The sequence below is a fragment of the Podarcis pityusensis genome, assembly GCF_964106645.2.
Source record: "Podarcis pityusensis genome assembly, chromosome: 2".
Lineage (NCBI taxonomy): Eukaryota > Metazoa > Chordata > Lepidosauria > Squamata > Lacertidae > Podarcis > Podarcis pityusensis.
In genome coordinates, this window is record NC_138029.1 from 61,947,246 (window position 1) to 61,972,922 (window position 25,677).

At 42.0% G+C, this 25,677-nt stretch overlaps 1 protein-coding gene and 1 long non-coding RNA gene across 5 annotated transcripts in view; both read right to left on the reverse strand.

Moving 5' to 3' along the window:
• The window catches only part of LOC308469255, a 270,286-nt gene that overhangs the window by 65,329 nt on the left and 179,280 nt on the right, over positions 1-25,677 (reverse strand). The gene's annotated exons all lie outside the window — the stretch shown is intronic.
• Positions 1-25,677, reverse strand: part of RASGEF1C (RasGEF domain family member 1C) — a 102,862-nt gene that overhangs the window by 40,383 nt on the left and 36,802 nt on the right. For all 4 annotated transcript variants that reach the window (XR_013982012.1, XM_080991414.1, XM_080991413.1 and 1 more), the window contains exons 2-4: positions 8,962-9,143; positions 5,887-6,009; positions 2,246-2,383 (exon numbers count right to left, since the gene is read on the reverse strand). Coding sequence is in view for 3 of the 4 variants with exons in the window: in XM_080991414.1 (XP_080847540.1) it covers positions 2,246-2,383; positions 5,887-6,009; positions 8,962-9,141 (441 nt within the window). In the remaining variant the exon portion in view is untranslated. The remainder of the gene's footprint in view (positions 1-2,245; positions 2,384-5,886; positions 6,010-8,961; positions 9,144-25,677) is intronic.

A 25,677-nucleotide genomic window follows, 5' to 3' on the forward strand; every position in this document is an offset into this window, starting at 1 on the left:
CCACACTCCAGTGCTTCAATTTTATCCTGGTGCTCAGGCAAACGTTAGGTTGCATTTTCACCTAAACCATCAGACCACAGTTTGCTCTTACCTTGCAAAGGAAGTTTAATGTTTTGCAAGGTTTGATGTTACATCAAGGTCAAGCTTGTTTAGTTGGCTAGTTATTCAACAAGCCAACTTCAAATCACCAGCTAAGAGAGCTGCCTCTTTTAGGCAGCTCCACCCTGTGGAAGCAACAGCAGTACCAGAAAGAGGAGAAAGAGCCAATGTAGAGCAGGGGATAGGACACTGAGTATATGTTGGGTTCAAGACCCATCTCTGCTATGAACTGACTGTGTGGCTTTAGGAAAGACATTCTCTTTCAGCCTTTGCTCCCCATTTGTAAAACGGAAATAAAGGTTACTTACCTTGCAGAGTTGTTGGAAGAGAAAATCCAATAAAAAGATTAATATCAATGCATCCCCCATGTGTCTCCTAAATCTGCTCTAGGGGTTCTCCCAACACTTTAACAAATTTAGGGAGGGTGCAGAGGGCAGTGGCGGAGAAACCCTCTCTGGGACCCAGGGCGGGACGCCGGGAGGCAGGGCGAACCGCCCACTGCCGCTCGCGTGCACAGTCCATACAGGCGTCTGTATGGGCTGCCACACGAGCAGCAACCCGTACAGACTGCGCATGTGCGGCATCCCATACAGAGTGTGCATGCGCAACAGCCCATATGGTCGCCATGCGAAAGGCAGCCCGTACGGACACTGCGCGAGCGGCACCCCTACTGACTGTGCACGCCCTTGGCCACTCTACAGATGGGGGAAGCAGGGGCCATCTTGTCAAACCCCCCCCCTGAGTGGCACCCAGGGTGATCTGCCCCCTCCGCCCCCCCACTTCGTACGCCCCTGGTAGAGGGCAAGTGAGGAGAGAAGAAGGGGGAGAAGTTAAGTTGCACAACTGGAAATCCTTTCCCTAGAGGAAGCACTTGGTTAGATAATGCCCCATATAAATTATTCATACCTTATTAAGGCTTTCTTCATACCAATGTCTCCATTTCCCTTTTCTATGGTGGCTTCACTAGCTGCCAGTCAATGTTCAATGAACATTGAACTGGGTATGTTGAAGATTTTGAGCATGACTAAAGTAGCTCTTTGGTTGCTGGCTATGACCTTAGTCATTAAGAGCCCAATCTGAACACAGCTCCCCGATGTCTAATTTGTTATTTATATTGTGCATAACTTAAAGCTCCTCCTTTGAAAGCTACGCAACTCAATATTCACTGTTTGCTAGCTGGCTAATTAGGAGGAATCTAAAATGATTCAAGCCTCCACTGACAGCTTCATGGTTCCTTTAACTGTTTATATCCTAAAAAGTTAATAGGACACAAAATGAGCTAATGTTTGGGACTGTTGGTTTTGCAATCTTTCATGTAAAACATCAGGATATTAGTCAATCTGAATTAGGTACTCTCTTTCTGTTTGCTTGTTCCAATATCTCCCATTCTGCAATATCTCACACTGCCATGTTAGTTAGCTCAACAATTAGGTCTGGTTTTGCTAAGCAAAATGTCAGAGGATAAAGAAGGGTAAAAGGAAGAAGAAAAAAGTACAATGTGTGAAGATACAAAATAAAACCCAAAAAGAGAATTGCCTAGTGTAATTCTAATAATGTCTACTCAAATATAAATTGGATGGCATCCAATTGGATTTATGACTATGTAAGTTAGGATTGCACCCTTAGCCATGTTTAGACTAGAACAGTCTTTGCTGATCTTGGTGCCCTTCATATTCCCATCAGCTCCAGTTAGTTCAGTAGCCCAAAACACCTGGAAGACACTGTGTTGGTGAAAGCTGAAATAGATCCACTACCTTATGTTAGGGATGCCACTTAAGTTCCTTATATTTCAGTGAGTCTACTCTAAGATCCGGATCCAACCTACATTCCATAAACTTTTTAAAATGGAAGTTTCCTTTTCCATTTTTTAAAATTAGTCAACAAATAAATTAGGTCACCTGGGTGAACTTTTTAGTTGACCATGCAACTAGCTTTTTACATCTTAGCTCAGAAATAATTAAACAATATTATATATTTCTTTCTATTGATAATCATATTTTCAGAAAATGTCATTTGAAAATTGACTAGGAATTTGTCCCCCCCAGTCTCTTCCATAGTGAAAGTAATTTTTAATAACAAACAGTTGACTGAACAATTGTTGATTATGCACCTTCTCAGTATATCTCTAAATTGCTGCCATCCTCACCTCATCACATGGAGCTATCCTGTGGATAATGTCTTTTAAGCAGCCAATCATCTTTTCGTCCTGAAAATCATATGGAAATGTTTCTGTCCATTCCGTCAATAACTGTAGTATTTTGGGCCCAAATTTTCTGATTCGTGCCTGAAATTAGAAATAAAAAAAGATGGATGCAAATTTAAGAACTCTCAGCCAAAAGATCTGGTGGTTTAACCTAATGCTGATTCCGGAATGGTGGTACTTGCAGAACACCAACATGCCTATAGAGTGATTTAAATTAGTTTCATAGATGGCCTTGTGTTAGGGATGGAAGCCTATTTCTAGTCTGCAGCACTTTTGCATGTGTTCACTTCTAAGCCTTTTCTGCCCTATGGCTTTTAAACACTTATTCTATCTCAAAATATGCATTTCTAAATAATTGGTTTTTTCTTTTACTTTTTACTTTTTCCAGCCAAGCACAGAAATAAAATGTTCTGTTTTGTACTTTAGTCTGGTGTGTGTGTGTGTTGGTTCACACTGGAATTTGCAATGATAGAATTCCACAAGTATCCCTACTTTGGATGTTCTCAATATTTGGCTATACACTTCTCTTGTACAGCTATAACCTATTCTTAAATGTTTCTTTTTGAACCTAACAAGTATTTGCCAAAGGAAACCGCTTTGGCTTTTCCTGCTCTCTGCCTCTAAGATACTTGGGGTCAGATCTTCTGTATTATAGTATGATATGCCCGATGGTCCTAAATGTTTTAGGAGCAATCTAAGAAGCCTATTTTCAAACAGCACACGTATTCATTACATCAATGGAAACCTTGAATGAGAGGAGAGAACTTCCTTGTTTTAGCCTCTGGACAGAAGGCACCCTCTAATCAAACAAAATTATATTGTGTGCCTTGAAGCTTCCTGCTTTTTCAACCAAACTCATCAAAGTGCCCATTTTAGCATGTGACCAAAACAGGTCTCAAGGCAAATGCAACATTCTTACTATCAGTGAACATAATATAGGTGGCCTATGAAATTTCATGAGCGTTGTGCGTGGTAAAGCAGGGAGGCTGGCAGGGGATCCTTCATCCCCTTCCCCTGTAACTTTTCCTCTGCCCCTATACCATTACACCATTGACCATTTAGGACCACTATTACCCATGGCTGAAGACAGATATGTGGTTTAGGGAAGAGAAGCACTGAGAAAGCATTTCATGCTGCCTCCCCTCCCAATGTTAGGCCCTGTGTTAAAGAGACACCTGGCTGCTTGTCCATTCTCTCTCTAAATATGGAAGCTCAGGGCTTGTTGAGGAGCTAGAGTACTAGGACGAGGGATGCTACAGGGATGAGGAAGTCCTGATTCTGTTGAACCACAGCTCTCATCTTCCCTCACCACTGGCCTTGCTGGTTGGCACTGATGGAAGCTGGAGTCCAACATACCATCTGTAGGGTCACAGATTCCCAGTCCCTGAGCAAGTACATACTTGTAAAAAATCTTCCTAATGAGGGCTTCTGAAAATAGCAAAATAGCTGAGTGAGGCTGTTAAGCAGGTCTGTGACTGTACAGTAAGACTGCCTGAGGCTGCAATCCAAATCCTGCTTACTTGGGAGTAAGCACCACTGAATTCAGTAGGACTTACTTCTGAGTAAACATGGTTAGGACTGCACTGTGAGTCTTCCTCTTCTGGATAAACAGCCAGGAAATAAAGATTTACCTTGAGAATCTTCTTGTTGGATCACATGAGATAAGTCAGCATTCTGAATATTTCTGGGTGAATTAGTACCTTCCTGAGGCTAAACATGGGCTATTTTTATAAGCTTTAAAGGCCAAGTTCACACCACAAACTATCACTCTTAACACCAGGGTTTTTTTATTTTCAGTGACAGAGTAGCCAGATGGGGGATGTATTATAATCTTTCCCCTGCCACCAGACTCAACTTTGAAGAAGCAAAGGCACAATACAGTTCTGCTATTCATGCACTGCTGACATTCTAACAAAAGTTTTGACAGTTGAGGATGGGAACTATTCTGGGAACTAAACTAACCCAGTTTCCAAGTTGTGTTTGTAGAAGCATTTTCAAAAATGGCACTTGCAGAAAGGCATGATGCAAAGAGAAATAATTTGGGATGTCCATGCTGTGACCTACATAATGCAATGGGGGGAGTACTGCTTTTCATATATTGATGAAAGAGCCATGAGTGTCAGTACAAAATTGGTGCCAGGGGAAGGCGGGGAAAAATATGTGCCAGTACTCTATGCAGGTGAGAACTGTCACAAGCAAAACCCTGAGAAGGAAGTGTAGACATTGCTGAAAACCATAGTGATGTGGGAATGTTAAGGAAGTTAGGAGAGGAAATATTGTTTTGATATTAACCCTCCTCACTCACACTAGTGAGTAAACAGCAGAGCACATTCCCCTTGCAACTTACTGGAAACAAGTTGATGATTCGTTAGAATCCTTAAATTAAGCAATCCATTCTGGCTTGTCTGGTTTGGATTGTTCCTAGTAGGTTTCCCCTTTACTTCCCTTTTAAAATAATAGTAACACAACACAGTCTTTTTTAAAAGTAAGAATAACGTTTTACTCACATTCAGTTCACAGCAGTAATTTGAAGACAGGCTTTATCTAGTGGTTAGAGTGAAAAGACGTCTGAGCTACATCTCAGACTTTCTGCTTGTGGGCTCCATCCTATGTGAAGGTTGAGCCATGCACTGGCTAAAAGCCAGGAGTGTGAGAGTCCAAGGGTAAGAGAGTAAGAGCCCAAGAGAGAGATGGTTGCATGGTCAGCTAGGGTCAACACCCATCTACCTGGTCACACATAGGGGGAGGAAGCTTCAGAGCAGGTATGACAGGAAGTCCTCCCTGTCTGGAGCCACATTCACGTGTGTGTCTATTCTAGGCAATAGGAAAATGTTGTACTTGACTGCTCTAGTAATAATACATCCCACAAGTGTGTCCTACAATTCTAAGGTTCAACAGGTTGAGCAAGCAAGACCATTGTATTTATGAAGAGACTTTACTACAAAGAGAAACATTACCTTTCTGCATTCTGTTAGGGAATCATTACCTAACAACAGAAAAATTTTGTTTTTGTTGTTGATGTGTAAATAGATATATAGCAGTGCTTCCAAGTACAAATATATTACTGTTTTGTCATGCAGGCATTCATTGCAATTGCAATTCTGCTGTGGGGAGTTGCCAGTGACAGGTAAGCCTGGAAAGATTGCAAACTATGCCTAGGGCTAAGGGACGATGCATTAGGCAAAACTGAGATATATAGCGTTGCAGTGACAACTGCTCTTGACAGTGCACAGCTTAAATGATTCCTCCTGGAACCCTGAAGGCTTCAGTGAAACCTTCAAGAAAGGAAAGGGAAACCACCTGGGAAGACTTGAGACAGGCTGCAAGAGGAAGGTAGAAGGGGATTTGAAGTGTTTGCTACACCCAGTGCCTGCAGCTTTGCTCAGAGGCACTGATGTTATGTTAGAATGCAACCATGCTAGGCACTCAGCATCAACAAAAACCCCATGGGAGTGAATGCACACAGGCAGCAAGGAATCAAAAGATTCAAAAGAGAGTAAAGTCAGGGGATTTCTTTAGTTTGCTCTAGCACTGGCAGCTCTTTGCAAAGGCAGTCCCACCCACCCGCCATTGGTAGTACTAACCTTATCCAGCACTGGGTCATCCAGCTGCTGCTGCTCGATGCACTTGTGACAAACTCGGGACAGAAGTTCACGAGGCTCAATGAAGAGTCTTGAGCTCAGTAGGAATGTAAAGATATAGGCCTTCTGGAAAAGGGAAAGAGGCAAACTTATCTGCAAATGAATATGAGCGATGATTTCTCAAAGTGAACCCACAGCAAGACTTTGCAAGGAGGAGAGATTACATATATTGAAAAGAAGACAGAGCCTTACTTGTGTACAAGATAAACAGCTGTAATATAATGATTGCTCTCCTTGGGGAATGTATCATAGGAGTTGGAGCCCTGCTGGATCAGGCCAAGTGCCTGCCTAGTTCAGCATCTTTTTTCTTACTCTGGAACCCCTGCAAGCGGAACATGACACCCTCTGGATCTCCAGAAATGGGTATTCCCAAGACAGCATACAGATACCATGACTGGTAGCCACTAAAACTTTATCATCATTGAATTGTCTGATACCCCCTGTAAAGTCATCTACCTGGTGGAAAGAAATTCCACAGATTAACTATGTGAATGGAGAAAAACTACTTCCTTTTGTTTGTTCTGAATCCATCACAGTAACCAATCAGATGCCTATGGGAAGCCTGAAAGACAGCACTCATCCCACCTGTGATTCCCAGCAACTGGTATTCAGAGGCTTACTGCCTCCAACCATGGATGTAGCATATAGCCCAGGGGTCAGCAACCTTTTTCAGCCATGGGCCGGTTCACCGTCCCTCAGACCATGTGGTGGGCTGGGCTATATTTTGAAAAAAAATATGAACAAATTCCTATGCTCCACAAATAACCCAGAGATGCATTTTAAATAAAAGGACACATTCTACTCGTGTAAAAACACGCCGATTCCCGGACGGTCCCCAGGCCGGATTGAGAAGGCGATTGGGCCGCATCCGGCCCCCAGGCCTTAGGTTGCCTACCCCTGATATAGCCATTGATCCTTTTCCTAATGATATTCAGCGGGCTGAAAGTAGAATGCTGGAAATCTTACACACTAACTTGGGATTACATTATATTGAACGCAATATGATTTAATTTCAAGTAATTAGTAGATCAGGGACGTGGGTGGCGCTGTGGGTAAAACCTCAGTGCCTAGGACTTGCCGATCGTATGGTCGGCAGTTCGAATCCCCGCGGCGGGGTGAGCTCCCGTCTTCCGGTCCCAGCTCCTGCCCACCTAGCAGTTCGAAAGCACCCCTAAGTGCAAGTAGATAAATAGGTACCGCTTTATAGCGGGAAGGTAAACAGCGTTTCCGTGTGCTGCGCTGGTGCTGGCTCGCCAGAGCAGCTTCATCACGCTGGCCACGTGACTCGGAAGTGTCTCCGGACAGCGCTGGCCCCCGGCCTCTTAAGTGACATGGGCGCACAACCCTAAAGTCGGACACAACTGGCCCATATGGGCAGGGGTACCTTTACCTTTTAATTAGTAGATCAAAACTGTTAACCACATTTTTGAGACACATGGTTGAGGATAAAAACCAATATTGTTGCAGCTAATTAAACAGCACCTATGCAAAAAACATAAGTTATTGTATAGTCCTGCAGTGTTACATGAAGAAAAAACCAACAACGTTAAGATTAAACATCTGCTTCACAACCAAAAAAACAAATAGGCAAAGAAATTAGACAATTTTGTTATACTTTTAGTTTCCAATTTTTTCATGCTTCATTCACAGGACAAAATTAATCTATGAATATATGAAACTGTGAATATAATATGGATATGTATCATGTTCATGTGTGTGTTGCTAAAAATGTCAGAATTTGCTGAAATTTGCAATTATTAACTTTAAAGCATTAGCCTTGGTAGAGTATTCATCTCCAGCACAGTGGAGTTTCTTTTTAATAAATAGCCACTCTTTTCATGGGCTAAGGCTGCAATATTGAGTGCTCATTTCCTTTCATTTAAATGACCATTGTTTTCAATCAAAAGTTGTTAGGCTACAGACTCTCACTAATGAAGTACTTCTAGATGTAACAACAAAAGCCAAGTTAACAGTGGCTGCAATTGAGCCCTAAGTTATACATATTTAGAAGTAATTGAACTAAATGGAACTTAAGCTCTTTTAACTGTGAGTGCAATTGAAAGCATTTAGCAAACTAGAATTAGCAATAATATGAACATGCCCCCTGATCCAGTTGGTTAGGCTATTCCTAGTATATGATATTTGTTTAACATCCCTTCCTCCCCTTGACTTTGCCCCAGTGATTTGGATGAAGTCTAGGAAGAATAATACAAACTTCAGGTTAAATCAAAGGGTTACACAGAACCATTTATCTTGCAGTGTATCCTACATTTCATCAAACATTTACAATTCTTGTCATGATACAAATTTCCTTTCCACTTGGGCAACCATGCTACTTCAGTGTGAAAGAGCTCTACAAGAATCACATAATCATAAATATTTATTCCCTATCATTCCACTGAATACAGCAATACCCAAGGAGGGTTACAACTCACAAAGTATAGAACACTATTGATAAAACTTGCAGTGATCCAGTAAAACAGTATGGGAGATCACATTCAGTATACTCCAGCCCTTAAGCTCATTCAAAAAGAATAGCATTTTAATGCCCCATAAACCAAGCAGACCTCCTATTATGTTGAAAGCCCTCAACCAAACCTCCGACAACAGTGGGATTCAGATAAATCTCCCACAATGACTGAAACGTGAATGAAGACTCATATGGGAGATGTTGTTCCATTGGTACCTTAGTCCTAAATCATTTAGGACTTTTAAAGTGGTAGCTAGCACTTGAACTGGGATTTGAAATGGATGAGTCCCATCAGTGGAAGCCCTGTACAAAGACCACCACTTGTGCAATGGGGCTTTCCTCTCTCTCCTCCCCCCCCCCCCCCAAAAAAATTGGCTCTGGGGTTTTTTGAGAGAACTCCCAGAAGAGTAAGTGAAAAGGGAAGGGGGAACATTCTGTCTGGCAAGCTGAAATGCATGCCCTGACAGTATGATGGACATAGCAAGAATTCCTCCCAATGATCCAGTTCATGAAAGCGATGTGGCAGCTTACATTAACATAGGACTTACCTCAGGGTAGTAGTCAGCTGTAGGTATAAGATGCTGGATTAAAGCATCAAGAGATGCTGAGGTGAGGTTTCCATCTTGAAAGATCAGCCCTCCTTCATCACCTTCTTTGGGTGGATGTAGATGATGAGGGCTGAAGCCACAAGGAGTAAACATGCTGGTAGAGCTCAGTGTTTGGGGCATCCCTGTAACAGAAGGCAGAGCAAGATCTTAATGTCAGCAGAGAAGTTCAACTAGAGCTATGGCCATAAACTGAAATGTTACCCAACAGTGAATAACTAAAAGGAAAGATTTAAGTTTGCAAAATCTCTCAGGTGTTTGGAAGAAGAGCTGCCTTTCCCCCCAAAATTCCAGTACGAATTTTGCTGCTTGCTAGGACTCCTGTTCCAACATTACCATCTGACAGGGAAGTGCCTTCCTTGGCCCAGCCTCCCCTCCCCATTCTTCCTTATTTGTCTCTTCATCTTCCTCCAGAGCCTGCCATCCCACATCTGACCCTGAAGATGCAGAGTGACACATGACACTCTGATGGCCATTTTCAGGAACAATTAATTAATTGTGCACTGCCTGAAGACTTTCCCCTCATTTTTTGCCCTTAATCTAGGTCAGGGATGGGAAAACTATGGCCTTTCAGATGTTGGATTCCAAGTCCCATCATCCCTTACAGTTGACCATGCTGACTGAGGCTTGTGGAAGCTGGAGCCCAATAGCAGTTGGAGAGCCACAGGTTCCCTGCCTGTAGCTTAGGTGAAAGCCTGTAAGAGCCCTGTCAGGCAGCTGTATATATTCCTATTAATAAACCTGTCAAGTTTCAAACACCTGAATTCAGTAGTTAACATTCTGCAGACAGCACATCTTGATAACTCAAACAACTCAATGTCTATGCCTGCTTAAACTAAAACATTAAGGAATCAACTCTTTTTTGAGGGAAAAGAAATTAAGAGTGTGTGCCCCAGCATTGTGCCTAGGTTCACATTCCACAGGGTGGATATGTATTACTGTTCTCTTTCTCATTCTTAGTTTTCCTTCTGCCAGAAATAACTTGCCTCACACAGTGCTTTCTGCTGAGGGTAAACAAGGCAAAGATAATAAGGTGCCGAGTGATGATGATAATGATAAATTACACAGGGGCTTTCTATGGATTGCGAAGGTAGCAGCAATCTGACGCTGTGGCAGCAGGATATAAGTGTGGCAATGCTTTTAAAATATCTCCCTGGACCTCCCATGGGTGGGAGAAGAGAGGATAAATCCTTGCAAAAGCAGGTGGTTTCAGCATTGGCAGGGCAGTTATAGCACTTACTTAGCCTCCTAAATGGCAAGGAACCCTTCTTCTGCCAAAGCTATTTGGGATCCATCCCTGGCCCTGTTCCTACGCCAGCTACGCCATTAGTAGCAGCCTGCCTGCCTTGCTGAGGCCCACAAAGTTGCTCTGGGTGGTATTTCTTGATGTGCCCAGTCCACTGAAGTTCACTCTGTGGTCATGAGGCAGATCACACTTTGTTTGCGGCCATCTACTGGACCCCTTCATCGTGCAAACATTAGTCATTGTTCAAAAGGAATAGAAAACATCAAGCAGATATGTATCTATAGAAGAAGTCTATTCTGGTTCCTCTCTAATCTCATGTGGAATTATCGAGGAATAAGGAGTGGGGCTGCACCAATTAGCAATGGCCCTGCTATTAACTGCACATCTCCTGACTTCTATGCAGCCAGTGTGAATGGCTATGGCAAATAGTTGTGTGCATAAAGCCTTTGCTGGGACCTCCAACTCTGAATGACCAGGATTGCAGATACTAGGGAAACCTTAATGCATACAACTCTATGTGCAAAGGTCCCCTTGCTCCGGATGTTCACACTGTATTTGCAGACATCTGATGTGGGGCTACTCTATGCAGTCCTACTGTTTGTTCCTATAGCGTGCAGCACAACAGCAAAGAACATCCAAATAGCGCATACAACAACAAAAAATCCTGAAAAACGGCTTGGAGAAAGTATTTGGCTTAAAAAGTGCAGAAGAATTTCTTTTCTGGACTTCCGGGTTAGCGCCATCGGCGAATGGCGGAGTTCCTCCGACTGGAGGAACTGGCTCCGTGGAAACTGGGTCTTCCCCACGCGGTGAAGGTGGGGACCCGCTAGAAATCCCAGGCGGAGGAAGCCTGGGAATGTGGGGTTTGGCAGGGCACCAGGAGCGCCCCCCTACTCACGGGGAACCCCATTTCGGGGTTCCGGAGTGAAGTGGGGTGAGCAGCGCGGTGCTGTGAACTGATTGATACTTTCACGGAGTGAAGCCGCATAGCCATTGCCGGAGAGCGCTGACTTTTTCCTGTGGACAATTGGATTTAAAACAAGTACCCGTGAGTAGAAACGGAAAATTGGATCAAGAAATATCTTAATTTGGCACCGAAGCGGGAAGGTTCAAAACAGGAAGTCCGCCTTCCGCTTTTTGTACATAGACTGAAGCAAAAACCTTGTAAGCTAAAGCCTGGAAAGTCGTTAAAAAAGTCTAAATTTCCTTCATTTATAACTACTGAAACCCCCTTGGAAGCAGGAGAAAAGAGGGGGGAACTTTGTTTAACGCCTGCAGGAGAGGGAGTGAAGAAAGATAAGTTTCCACCGTCTCTAACCTGGGAACGGGGTGTCAGAGACAGAAATTGCTGGAGAGGTTTATTGACTGTGAATGGAATACTTTGACAGATAGCTAAAGAAGAGAAATAAACTGATTCCAATGTTGCCTTTTGCATTCTAAAGAAACAAAATATCTGGAAAATGAAAGTAATTTTCCTTTGTTGGACTTGCCTTAAAAAGATGGATACAAATAGAAATTGTCTCCTCTATTTTTTTTTTAAAATAATCTTTATTAAAGTTTCAAAAGGTTACAAAAAACAAAACAAAAACACACAAAAAAATAACACAAAACACAACATAAAAAATTCCACCTTTTAAGTCTCATTTTCAATAACTTCTTTTCATGACTTCCCCACGCCTCCCCTTATTGTATTCAAACTCCGATTGTTTATTCAAGCAAGTTTTTATCCTTAATGTCCTAATCATAATTTATTAATTTACTTAACCATAAATTATTAATATGATTCTTTATAATAATTTTAAACCTTAATTCATTATTATCCATTAATTTAGATTATTTAGCAATTTTTAGAATATATACCTTAATCATACATAAAAAGAGAAAAAAAAAGAGATATAAAAACAAATAATAAAATACCTTCCCTAAGATTGTCCCTAATTCCCATCCACAGATTCCCCATTCTTATAATAATAAAGAGCATATAGTTTTACACTGCAAAATAAAAATCAGGCCCCCTTTGGACTTCTAAACCCCACCCTTCTCTTCCCGGTTTCAATCCCAAACCAAAGTCCAATTAGTCCATCTTTTTAGCCTGGTGACCTTACGTCCGAGGCTCTCGAATCTCTCTCAGTCCCTTTCCGCCGGCTTCTTCGAAAATCTTTCATATTGAACACCCCAGGTCGGGGAAGTACCTTCTCCATGTTAACCATATTTCTTCCAGCAAGGCCTACTTGTTTAGAGGTGGAGCTCCAACTCTGTTTCTTAAGTCTATATGTCCCAAATAATCCAGTTTTCATCTTAGTCGAATTGGAATTCTTCTTGGCAGGTCTCCGGCTCTCTTTTATCTTCTGTAACTTTTCAACCACCCCTTCTTTCTGCTCCTCCTGTTCAGCTGATGTCTTAATCTTTGGTTTCTTTTCTTGTCCAGCTGCCTGTGTTTTGAGCATCAAGTCCCTTTCCAACTCAGTAGGTATATTTTCTGTTGACTTCGGTTTCGTAGGACTTGTAGACAAAACATGGCCTTGCTCGATCCTCTCTTGCAGCTTTCCCATGAGAAAAATAAGCTCTTGCAAGTCAGCTCGTATTTCCCGACCTAGTTCCATTCTTGTAATATCCAAGAATCCCCTCTAGAGGGATTCTAGTTACTTAGTATTCTTTTCCCTTCCGATCCAAAAGTCAGGTTTATTTGTATCAGTCTTTCTTTACTTTCAATATTCTGTAGCAGTATAGCCGGTTAGAATTTAAGCTTTGATTTTTCCGGCTTTGACAGCTAATTTGACAGCTGTCAAAAGTTTTCTATAAATCCTCTGCAGGCTCTTTTCACGGGTTACTCCCGGGCTTGAGAAAGGTGGTACTTAGTCCAAATAATTAAACTTTTGTCCTCTGGCACATTAGCTTAGTCCTTTAAATCTGTGGAATTTATATCTTTTATCGAATTACCCCAATTCTTCACGCAACCTTAGTTGACAGCTCCTTGCTTCAAACTGTTTACAATAAGGGGGGGCGGACTTCCCTTTTTTTCACCTCCCCCGCTCGTGCCAAATTCATAATCAAATTATTTGTAATCCAATTTCCCAATTACTCACGGGTTGTTGTTCTTGATTTTAAGTCCAAATTTTAATAGGAAGAAGTCAGCGCTCTCCGACAAATGGCATGCGGCTTCGCTCGGCAGGGGAAGCAGAAGACTCACAGCACCACGCCACTCCCCGGCACCCGTTCCGTAGCCTTTAAAAAGGCTCCTTCGCGAGTCGGGAGGGCGCTAACGATGCCCGCCGAGTCACCATGTCCACGGGCTCCTATGCCCGTGGTTTTTGAGGGTCCCCGTGTCGCCGGCACGGCAAGACCCAGCCCCTGTCAAGCCGATTCCCTCCGGAGCTCGGAGGGAATCCGCCATTAGCCGATCGCGCTAACCCGGAAGTCCAGAAATTGTCTCCTCTAGAGGGAGCTTGCTAAATTGTTGCTGCAGTCTACTTGAGGACTCTACAGCTGTGAGATTAAGATCGTGGGACCAGTTCCTTTGACCTTGACTAAATATGAGCTGGGAGGAAGTTTTGGTGCTTGCTTTATGCAAGACAAGTGCTTTGTTGGAACAGATGCATGAGAAGGTGGATTTGATGAATGAGAAAATGGATTTGATGACTGTTGTGGTCAATAACTGTGGACAAACAGGGAATATCGATACAGAAATCATTCAGGGACCAAATCAGGAACCTGTATTGATTGGGCAAGTGCAGAAGATAATGGAGGAGGTTACGGTTCCACCTCCAATAATACAAATGGAGAGACCCGAGGCCCTACAGGAGCATAAGCCGCTGTTTTTGAAGATTGAAGTTGGAGTGGGCCAGGGGGAGTTTAGAACTGAGGAGGTTCTTAACTTTGGAGAGAGTTTGAAATATGCTCTTAAATATTTTTTGGATTACATTGATGACTGTGGGGAGTGGGACTGTGGGGAATGGGCTGGTTTGATGAAGGGAGACGGAGATAATTTTGGGTTGGAACCTCCCAGAGACCTACTCCTCAATGAGAAAGGAAAGAAATTAAGAAAGAGACCAACAAATGACAAGGAAAAGTGCAGGTATAAACAAGAAGAAGAAGATCTGCAGAAGGGACATGGAAGAGACTTAAGGGCCCTGGACATAAGACTACCAGGTTGATAGACTAGATGGAATGGACAGTAAGGACTGACATGACCCGAGACCAGGAAGAAGAGACGTTGGATGAAGATTGGAAGAAAATTTATAAAGAAAATTTTTTATCTAGGGAATTAGCCTAAAATTAATGAATATTAGGGAAAATGTTGGAATGAAACTATATGGCTCTAGTAGAAATTATATCAGGGGCTATGTATAATTGAGTATTAAGTTTCAAGCTCTAAGGTATTTTACGGTAAGATAAGGTTAAATAAATTAAGGTAATGTGAATAACAGAATATGGGGAAAAGATGGAAAGGATTTGTTGAGTTAATTAATAGGTTAAATTGTTAAGATAAATTATTTAATAAAAATTGAGAAAGATGGAAAGAATTTGCTGAAATAACTAATTAAACTAGAATACAAAAAGGGAGGTGTGAGGAGGTCAATGAAACAAGCAAATGGAAGTTAAAGATATGTAATATAGGATTTGTGTCTTTTTTCCCCTTCTTCTTTTTTTTTTATCTTTTTGCTGTATTGTATCGGTTTTTATGTTTTGCTTTTTTTCTTCTTTTCTATGTATTGTAGTGTTGTTTTTTACTTTTTCTTTTTTTTCTGTAATTTTGAAACTATCAATAAATATTATTTTTAAAAAAACACAGAAGAAATTCTTTTCTTTTCTTTTTTCTTTTCTACCTTGCTTTTATGCACTCCTTACCACTTTATTCATGCTGCTGCTTCTCTGGCGATCACTCGTAGCCAAGTAAGATTGTCTTCCATAAACACGGTTTTAACAATGAGTCCATAAGTGACTATGGAGGCCAGTTCTGGATCCACACGTCCTTCCACAGTGGGAACATTCGTTTCCGGGCGGGAGTTGGTCACGGTGTGGATTTGCCAAGTGTGCCTTCCTCCTAGCACGTTTCTTCCTTGCGTCCTGAGTTTGAGTGCCTTCAAAGCCTATGACACCTTTGGTAAAGGCTGTTCTCCAATTGGAGTGCACGCAGGCAAGTGTTTCCCAATTGTTGGTGTTTATACTACATTTTTAAAGATTTGCCTTGAGACAGTCTTTAAACCTCTTTTGTTGACCACCAGCATTAGGCTTTCCATTTTTAAATTCGGAATAGAGCAGTTGCTTTGGAAGACGATAATCAGGCATCCGCACAACAGTTGATGTCAAATAATCATTGCTTCAACACTGGTGATCTTTGCTTCTTCCAGTACACTGGTATTAGTTCGCCTGTCTTCCTAAGTGACGTGTAAAAATTTTCAGAGACTCCATTGATGGAATCTTTCGAGGAGTTGGAAATATCTTAAGAATAATAAGGAAGGCCTTAGCTCACTCGTAGAGCATCTGCTCTGCATGTAGAAAGCCCTGGTTCAGTTTCCTAAAATTTCCAGGTAGGTATGGGAGAAAACACTGTGTGAAATCCCAGAGAGCCACTGCCAGTCAATGTCGGCAACACTAAGTTAGATGGACCAATGGTTTGGTGCAGAATAAGGCAGCTTCCTACATTCCTAATAAATTAATACATGGAGCAGCCATTCTGAGGCATATTATTAGCATTTAATACAATGCACTGTCCCTGTTGTTCCTCTAGATTTGGACCACTGCAGGGTATAGTCTGAAGGCACATAAGACCACCACCTTGTTAAAGACAAGTAGGTCGCAGTCTGCTCAGTACCTGGATGGGAGACTTCCTGGAAACCACGTGTGTGTTGACTTGGATCCCATGTTGGATGGAAGAAGGGTGTAATATGAATAATGATTTACTAGTTTTAACTATGGACAAAAGGTGGTGCTGGGAAAGAGATGTTACTTCACTTGGATTTGAATGACAAGGTTGTCAGTGCACTGAACCCTTTTCAGGCTTCATTGATAGAATTTTCATTATCTCGTCCTTCAATGAGAAAGTCCCTGCAGTTTGGTCTAACTCACTCCTACATTTCTTTCCAGAAAATCTGTAATAATATTGTCGGTGATGGATCTCCAACTACTGAAAGAAAGGGGGGGAGGGCCTTCTCTTGATTAAAAACCAAACAAGACAACAAGAAGGCTTGATTTTGAAAGGACAGAATGCTCATTAACAGTAATTGAATTTGTGTTACTCTAGCAAGCAAAGAAGCTATAGAAGTATCTTGTTTTAAAGGGGGGTATGCGGTGTATTGGTAGTAATCTTCCCAGCCTCAAATTCCCAGCTGTTCATCCTACATTATATTAAATGCAGCGTACATACAGTATTAAATGTGGAAAGGTGGCCAAATCTCCCTTATTGCCAGCACTTCTCACCATATTACTGTTTTGTTTCTATGGCAATAATCTCTATAAAAGTATTGTCAGGGAACTGACATCGGAGCTAGAGGCGGAGGGAAGGCTCTCAAATGATGCTGGAGAAGGGCCCAGCAGGGAGAGAGGCAGCTCAGCAGATGGGGAAGCAATTCAGCGCAACACCAGGAATAAAGAGGGGCAGATGGGGGAATCGGCGAGAGGGCTCCCAGACTCTTCACCGGACACCAGCGGGGAGAGCACGGGTCCTCCGCTACCCACGCCCTCCCTGCGCAGAAGACTTCCGCGCAGAGAGAGTAGGAGGAGACTGGGTGTCAAACAACTTTTATGTTGGAAAAGGTTTAAGAAACGCCCACTGACAGATTCTGCTAGCGACTGAGGCAGCCACGAAGTGAAGGGCTGTCCAGACTGAAAGGTTTAACAAGGCAACAAAGCCAGGAGAGGCGGCAACTTACGCACGAGCAACCCATACTCTTTACAAGTATGTAGCTATATAGAATGAGAAATGAATTTTACAGATGTAGAACTACTAGAGCCAGGGTTGTTGTTTTGGTTTTGGTTTTTTTGTTATTTTTTTTGGTATTTGCTTGCTTAAAAAAAAAAAAAAGGTTGCAAAACTATCAAGTTACATGTCTCACACTTTCTCCAATGCATTCTGTGTCATAATTTATGCCCCACAGATCCCCTCTTTCGACCCCAGATTTATTAGCTAACAGAAATTAAGCAAAAGACTTCCCAGATATTGTTAATAAATGCACATTATACTACTTCAAATGTCTTTTGAAAGCTAAGTGGAAGCAACATGCTCCTGAAGACACTCCTGACTGAGGTAATATATAATTATCCCATTTTAACTCCATACCAACCCTATCCCACATAGATTTTAGCAACAGTGATTTTTCCAAAGCTTTTAAAGATGAGCAGGGATTTGATAGTGTGTATTTCTGTTCCAGATTCAACACTCATCCTGATAATGCTCAAAACACACGTGTAAATATAGTTGTTGAAAGGCTGGCATGGCATGTTAGCCACAGAAGAATTGCTTTTAATTCAGTGGATGTGAACATTTTGCTTTGAGGGATGTGTATTTCTCTAATAATGAGATACAATACTGTTAGACTTTATCCTACTGAAATAAACAGACAAAAACAGGAGTTGCCTGGAAGGACAGATTATACTGCATACATTAGAAAAGCAAAATCCTGTTTTTTCCTCATTGTGCAGGACTAGGATTTAGTTTTTTCTTTTCTTTCTTTCTTTTATGCATAACAATAGGGGAAAGGGATCAGCAGCCACATATCTTCTTCTCTTATTTTTCTCAGTTCTTCCTTTTTTCATATTCATTGCATTTGTTATCTTCATTTACATGACAACATAGCTCTGCTGTCTTCAATGGCTTATGGCTAATATAAATATAATTCATTTGACGAGCTCTGCTATGGGATTGTTTTGTTATACTTTGCATATATCAACTGGGGATAGCCAATGCGACACCTTCCAGATGTTGTACTCCAACTCCCATCAGTCCCAGTTAGCATGTCTGATTGTTTGGAATGATGGCAGCTGAGTAAAACATCTGCTACCCCCAATCTAAACGAATAACTGAAAAAATATAGGGATTATATCAATATATTGTTTTGGGGCACATCCTCTTCCCCAGAAAGAACCCAAGACTCAGCTGCCAATGAAATATCAGTACAGTGGTGCCCCGCAAGACGAATGCCTCGCAAGACAAAAAACTCGCTAGACGAAAGGGTTTTCCGTTTTTTGAGCTGCTTCGCAAGACGAATTTCCCTATGGGCTTGCTTCGCAAGACGAAAAATGAAAACGTCTTGCAAGTTTGTTTCCTTTTTCTTAACACCGTTAATACAGTTGCAACTTGACTTCGAGGAGCAACTCATAGAACGCGGTGTGGTAGCCTTTTTTGAGGTTTTTGAAGACTTTGGTGATTTTTGAAGCTTTTCCAAAACTTCTTTTAAAACTTTTAAAACTTTTTTGGGGGTTTTTGGATTTTGGGTTGGGGTGTTTGGAATTCAAGGACTTGGTGTTGGGGAGGGGTTTGCAAGAATCTGGAAGCTTGTGTGTTTTTTTTCTGCATTTTTCTGATTTTCTGTGACCATTGGGCCACTCTGCTGTTTTTTAAAAAAAATTCTGGATTTGAATTTCTGTGTGGTGGGTGGCTGGGGGAACAGTTGAGGAGGGGTTTGCATGAATCTGGAAGCTTGTGTGATTTTTTTCTGCATTTTTATGATTTTCTGTGACCATTGGGCCACTCTGCTTTTTTAAAAAAAAATTCTGGATTTGAATTTCTGTGTGGTGGGTGGCTGGGGGAACAGTTGAGGAGGGGGTTCTTCAGCAAGAAGCAAAGAGTGGAAGAGGAACCTTCTTCGAGTTGTCCCCCAGAGTCTTAGAAAATGTACTGTACACTTTGTTGATTTTTAAATGTTTTTCTGTCATGTTTAGAAACTTAATTTATTGTTCCTTCAATTTTTGAAATGCTCTTTACAGTATGTGTGACTTTAAAGAGCACTTAATAAACTCTTGTTGTACCAAATTTGGCTTTGTTTGGACTTTTTTTGACCATAGGAACGCATTAATTGAATTTCAATGCATTCCTATGGGATTTCGTGCTTCGCAAGACGAAAAATTCGCTAGACGAAAAAACTCGCGGAACGAATTAATTTCGTCTTGCGAGGCACCACTGTACAATAAACCCACTGAGTTAAACAAGTCAGGTAGGCAGCTCCACATCCAACAGCTGCTGGGTAGAGAATAGCACTGGTGCTAATTCCAAGGAAGTCAGGATGTTGGGGAGATTATGTCAGAATTGGCCTCATGGCACAGAGAAAGACAATCTAGGCTGGAAGCAAAGTGCAGGTGTGTTTGCAGGGCAGAGGAGAGTGACATTCTCAGTGAAGAAGAACTTATATATAGAGGCAGTTTTGGACTATCCATACTTATAACTTGGCTGAGAGCCGTTTTTTGGTTAGTGTTACAAGTCTGCTCTGCGCAGCGTGTGTCAACAAGAAGTATGGATTCACAGGAGTCTCTTTCCGCTTAAACGGAAAAAGGTGCTTCAGCCCCAGAAGAGAAGGATTCTTTTAAAAGTAATAGAAAATCAGTCACCCAAGAGGCTTTTGTTAGATATCGTCCTACTTTAACCATAGTCCCTGTGCCATCATCATAAGTCAGCATTCATCTGTGAGAACCATTCAGGGCTGCTTTTTTCCTCTCTAACAGCCAACTTTTCCTGAATCTACAGTTGTTATGGGCATTCGAGCAGGGAGCCTGGCATAGGCGGAGACTTGTTGGAATGATTGTGAACAGCCTCAGGGTGGGCACAGCTCTGTTTACTCTGCTTGCAGGACCTGAGGTAATAATTTGTGAGAAAACCTTTGGTCCCCAGGCCTTTTAATAATGATTGCAATAACTAGGCCAATTCTGCTTCACCTTTAGTACTGCTTGTTATTGTTTTTATTAATCTTGTACAGCTTTGTGATGGTTTTACGGTGATTTTTGAATTTATTGAATTGTACCCAACATTAGTTCTAGCTTCAGTTGCCAAACTGAAACCAATAGAGCTAAGTTAGTCATGTCCATTCATTTCAATGGGTCTATTCTGAGTAGAACTAGCTTTCTAAAGTATTTGGATTTTATAAACCATTCAGAGGATCTGGTAAATTGGATGGTGCTTTGAATATAATAAATAAATAAATAAATAAATGCAAATTGATATTTGAGAGAAGAACTTGGGCATCTTGGAGCTGATGCTTGTTTCAGTTTAGTAAACTAACATTTAGGATAAGTTCACCCAGAAAAGCCAATTATCACTGAAAATACTTAGGAAGGAAGCCTTAATTTTGGGATCCAAAAAGCTTAAGAATACAGCACTTGCCAAGATGTCTTACAAACACTTTACAATGCATTGGCCAGTTGATGGTGAGATCCATCAGCAGGAGGTTCAACATACTAAACTATGTGAGTAACTCTCGCAATGCAATCCTATGCATATCTACCCAGCAGCAGGGCCTTGCAGAGCCAGGCAGAGGCCCAGGCCAGGTAGATAATGTGTCCCCTTTTTTTTACCCTGGGGATAACTGAAGTCTTATAAATAAATAAGAAAGTATATAAATAATTTTCACAAAAGTTATGCTGACAAATAATTTTATTTCAAGGCTTGAACCGTATCTGCATATCTGCCTTTGCGCCTCCGCGTTCACCCCAGTGCATCCCCTGTGATTGTGAATATGCTGACTGAGGCCCCCTTTGGAATCGGAGGCACGGGCCAAGTGGCCCATATGGCCCCCGCTCTGTCTGGGCCTGCCCAGCAGCAAGGCCCACTGAATTCAATGGGACTTACTGCTATGTGTGTGGGGTTGCAGCCCCATTATCCTTCCATGGCTCAAGATCATTAGGCAGTGGAACCATCTTACTGTTTACGGCCAAGCAGAGCGTAAGATAGTCAAAAGATTGGTTAAATGGATGTCTGTTTTAGTATTTCCTTCAGTGAATTGTGATTCACCATTTGCTGCTGATACACAGTCTTTTTTGCTTTCATCCTAATAAAACAAGTTTTATTACTGTAAACCCTCAGTGAATTATTGCTAAAAGCAAAACAGCTGCTTCTGCTTACTTATACAGCTACTGTGTCATCGGTGTCTCATGCATCAATTTGCAGAGCAGTTTAGGACAGCATGACTATGAAGCCTGTTCTCCTATTTTTTAACAAGTTGCCTATTTAAGATATCTGATGCAGACAGTCATTAGTTGTTGTCAAATTATCAGCAGTGCAAACACTGATGAAAAGCCAGCTGTGTTGGTATGAAAATAATCTATGTCCTGAACAAGAAGAATTAGTCTGGCATCACTTTTGGCTCAGCCAGGTAAGTGGGGAGTGAGAAGGCTGCTGCAAACCTCCCTGTTCTACTAATGAGAAATAAGAATAATAAATGGCCATATTTCACATATTAAGGAATATAAATGTATCCTAAGGTATTTTGTGAAGGTACACGAAACTGCCATCTTGTTGAAGCAAAGGTGTGCTTGGATAGAAGACAACTTGTGATGGAAGAAAGGCAGGATATAAATGAAAGAAAACAAATCAGTAACATTTATAGATTTATAGCATATTGTCACGTGCCTCACTCGTTAGATGCCTCTGCCTGATTTTCAGGAACTATCCCGTCATACAGCACCCCCCTGTTATGTCCCAGGCCTTTCATGAAGTCCCCCAAACACTCAGGCAAGGATTTTCAGGGACTACAAAAGGCTGTGGTATGGAACAAGGATGCTAAACAGTTCCATTGTGCAAGAGGCCTTCTACGTACATAACTCTGGATATACGGTATCCCCAAAGGTTTTTTAAAAATTGTGATTTATCTCTTACTTTCTTGTTACTCAAAAAAACCCAAAAACTTTTGCAAGTGTTTTGTGAAAGCAGAATAACTAGGCTGAAACCCTATACTAACATTATCTGGTGTTAAGTCCCATTGAACTCAGTGGCGCTTACCTCTGAGTAGACACATACGGGATTGTATCATAAACCAGGGCAAAGTCACCATCAGAGCTGTTATAAATTGCCTTCCAGTAGGTTTAGAAAATTATTAGGTACATAATACTGAAGCCGATGGCAGTTGTTGCTTTCTTTTCACATTTTCAACAGGCCATAAAACATTCAATTTACAGCCTGAAAAGTTGTCAGATTGCACAAGCATCATCCTATACAACACAATTAATGAAAAAACCTTGGCGATGCTCAAACAAGAAACAAATACATATTACTGCACAACGTATTAATTCAGGGAAGTGTAGGAAGGTGAGTGAGAAAGGGGAAAAATATGTTTTTTTTAGAGTCACAATCACAAAGTGGCAATAAAGCATAAATTTGGAGACTTTTGCCTGCTTATTCCTCAGAAGCAGGAAAGAAGCCGCTATGTGTTTAGTAACAACCAATACAACTACAGTGGTACCTCGGGTTAAGAACTTAATTCGTTCTGTAGGTCCGTTCTTAACCTGAAACTGTTCTTAACCTGAAGCACCACTTTAGCTAATGGGGCCTCCCGCTGCTGCCGCACCGCTGCTGCGTGATTTCTGTTCTCATCCTGAAGCAAAGTTCTTAACCCGAGGTACTATTTCTGGATTAGCGGAGTCTGTAACCTGAAGCATCTGTAACCCGAGGTACCACTGTAGTGAGACGAGCAGCATTAGGATGTCCCCTTTAAAGGGGTATCACTGTAAGGAATAACTGATAGTACAAACATGCAATGGGGTGCTCACTTTCACCTTTGGCCAGCCATCCGGCATCTACATGCTGGCACTCGCAGTGAGCCAAACTGGGTGTTGCTACCCATATTCTCTCCCATGTAAGTACATATCACATTTACACCATATACACAGCATACATGCACCATGCCCTTCTTTACTGCTGCTGAGATTTTCCAGTTTGTAGTGGTGAGAGATTGTTGTCTCGCTGTACTCAGATGAGCTACTCATCCACTGCTGTCTGCCAGCCTTTGCGGCTTGAAGAGCCCTGCCGCTGCCAGGCTGATACAAGGCAATCAAGACTGGAGGAGCAGCCAACAGCAGTTGCCTCTGGGTTGCCCCAAGACATTTTGACACCTGAGGTGAACCACAAAATGGCACCTGTCCCCCTACCCCTGCCACCAGGGAAGAAGAGGTGAGTGAAGATCCAGGAGAATCAAACTCACCTTCCCCGGACCAGCAGAGCCTCCTATTTTTTGAGAGGCCCCTGTAGAGATAGCATGCAGGGGCTGCTGAGGAGGGAGTGGATTCTGCCCCTGTGGATCCTGCCACCTGAGGCGGTCGCCTCACCTTGCCTCACGGGTAACAGATACATATCAACAAGAATTCTAGCAGCATAGCATTCATTTATCTTAAGGACAAATGGGGCATGTTCATAATACTTGCTCCTGTTCTTCAGAAATGTTTTAGCAAAACAAAATATTTGCCAGCTACTCTCAATAATTGTCTATTTTTTTAAAAAAAAAATCTACCCATCTTTATGCCCTGAAAGATGCCCAGTGCATCAACAACAGTGTAACACTGAAATCAGTTACTAACATGCTGCTTGTGAAGAGAGCAAGGTCACCTTCCTGGCAGAATGCTTTTGTTTATGCTCATGTCTGTAAATTTTGTTTGATAGGAAAAACGAGTTACTGATTAGCATGAGCTTGAGAGACAGTCCCAAGCAGAATATAAATCAGAAACAGAATGATTTCCGGCCAATTAAATTAATCACCAATCAAAATTCTATCCAGGCAACAGTTCTCCAGAGCCTTTAATATCTTACCCCTCCAAAATTTTAATATAACTTTCCTTTTTATGTTAGGATCAGCGCAAGAAAAGGAGAAAGATCTTCAACAAGAGGCAAAGTGGCTAAACTATTTGATCTTAAAATATTATCAGTCATCAGAATTAAGGCATATGAAAGGCAATCACTGTAAAAGGACATAATACTGAGCTGAATTAAATTGCTATTATTGCCTTGTTTCAGAGATCAATATAATTGCACCTGTTCAGGCAGCCATGTAACTAGGACGCCTTAGGGTGAAACTACAGCTTGGGATCAGGTTAGTCTCTTCCCTTCCTGAATGCTATGATTGGCTGATGAAGTCATCCTGGCTGTGGCACATAAAGGTTCATTTAGCAGCAATGGAGGGGGGTGGGGTGGAAAGAAAGCCTTTTCTGTAGTGGCTCCCTCTCTATGGAATCACCTCTCCTCTGCCAACATTAATAAGTATATTTCAAATTAGCACCAAAATACCATTATCTCAAGCTCTTGTGGGTGTTTAATTCTAGTGAGTTAGCTGTGATTTTAACTCTGCACAAACTGCATTTTATTTGTGTCATATTATTTATTTTAGAATTCGTAATTTGAAAGATGGTATATAGAAAGTTAAAAATGAATAAATATTTCACCTAGTTCTGAGATTCTTTTCCTTCGCTTTTTTTTTTTTTTTAATGCAGAACAGCCATAAGCAGCTTTGAAGGCAAAGTAGAGGACCTGTAGAGCGGTGTTATGGGCCACACTTCAGAGTAAAATTTTGCTTGTGCCACAAGCAAGCTGGAACTGCAGTTCAGGTGGTCCCCTCTAAGCCTCAAGCTCAGTTTCAGATGTACAATAGAAACAGAATGCTGGTAGCCAGGGCCAGATTTAGGTTTGATGAGGCCCTAAGCTACTGAAGGTAATGGAGCCCTTTATATAGCAGGCGGGGCCTATTACCTACATCAGGGGTCGGCAACCTAAGGCCCATGGGCCACAAGTGGCCTATGGGGATTGTTTAACCAGCCCATGGACCCCCCACCCCCTTGGGGACCCCCACCGCCCACTCAGTCAGCTCCCGTGCGCTGCACTAAACTGGTGCAGAGCAAAGTGGGGACCACCTTCCGCAACGCTGGCCACCTTCTCATTGGCTGCAGGAAGTTCCTGCAGCCAATGGGAAGCTGTGTACGCCTCCCCTGCACTGGAAGGAGACAAAAAATAGCGTTTGTGCGTGTGCGCGCACTCCAGCCCACCGCGGCGCCTGCGGAACCGTGAACTGGCCCAAGCCACAAAAACTTTGCCGACCCCTGACTTACATCATAGGAGCCTACACAACACAAAACACTTGCTGTATGTAGGTTTTATTTGTTTTTCATCTTATATTTTAGAAATGTACATCCAGTTTTTCCCCTTCAAATTTTTTGGGGGGGGGGCCCAAGTGAGTGGGGCCCTAAGCTATATACGTGATTTAGCTAATACGTAAATCCGGCACTGCTGGTAGCACAAGATATAAGGTTCTGGAGCCTGACAGCTGGAAGCCTGGATTTAATGTCTTTTCTTGCCCTCTGCACTCCCTGCCACCTCCCACAGTTCTTCACCCAGACTTATTTGTGGGTTTTTTCTAAGTAACACTGACTAGTCAAGTAATTAATTTAACATTTAAAGTTCAATTATCAATTCATCAACAGCTAATCAAGACTAGGAAAGAAAGAGG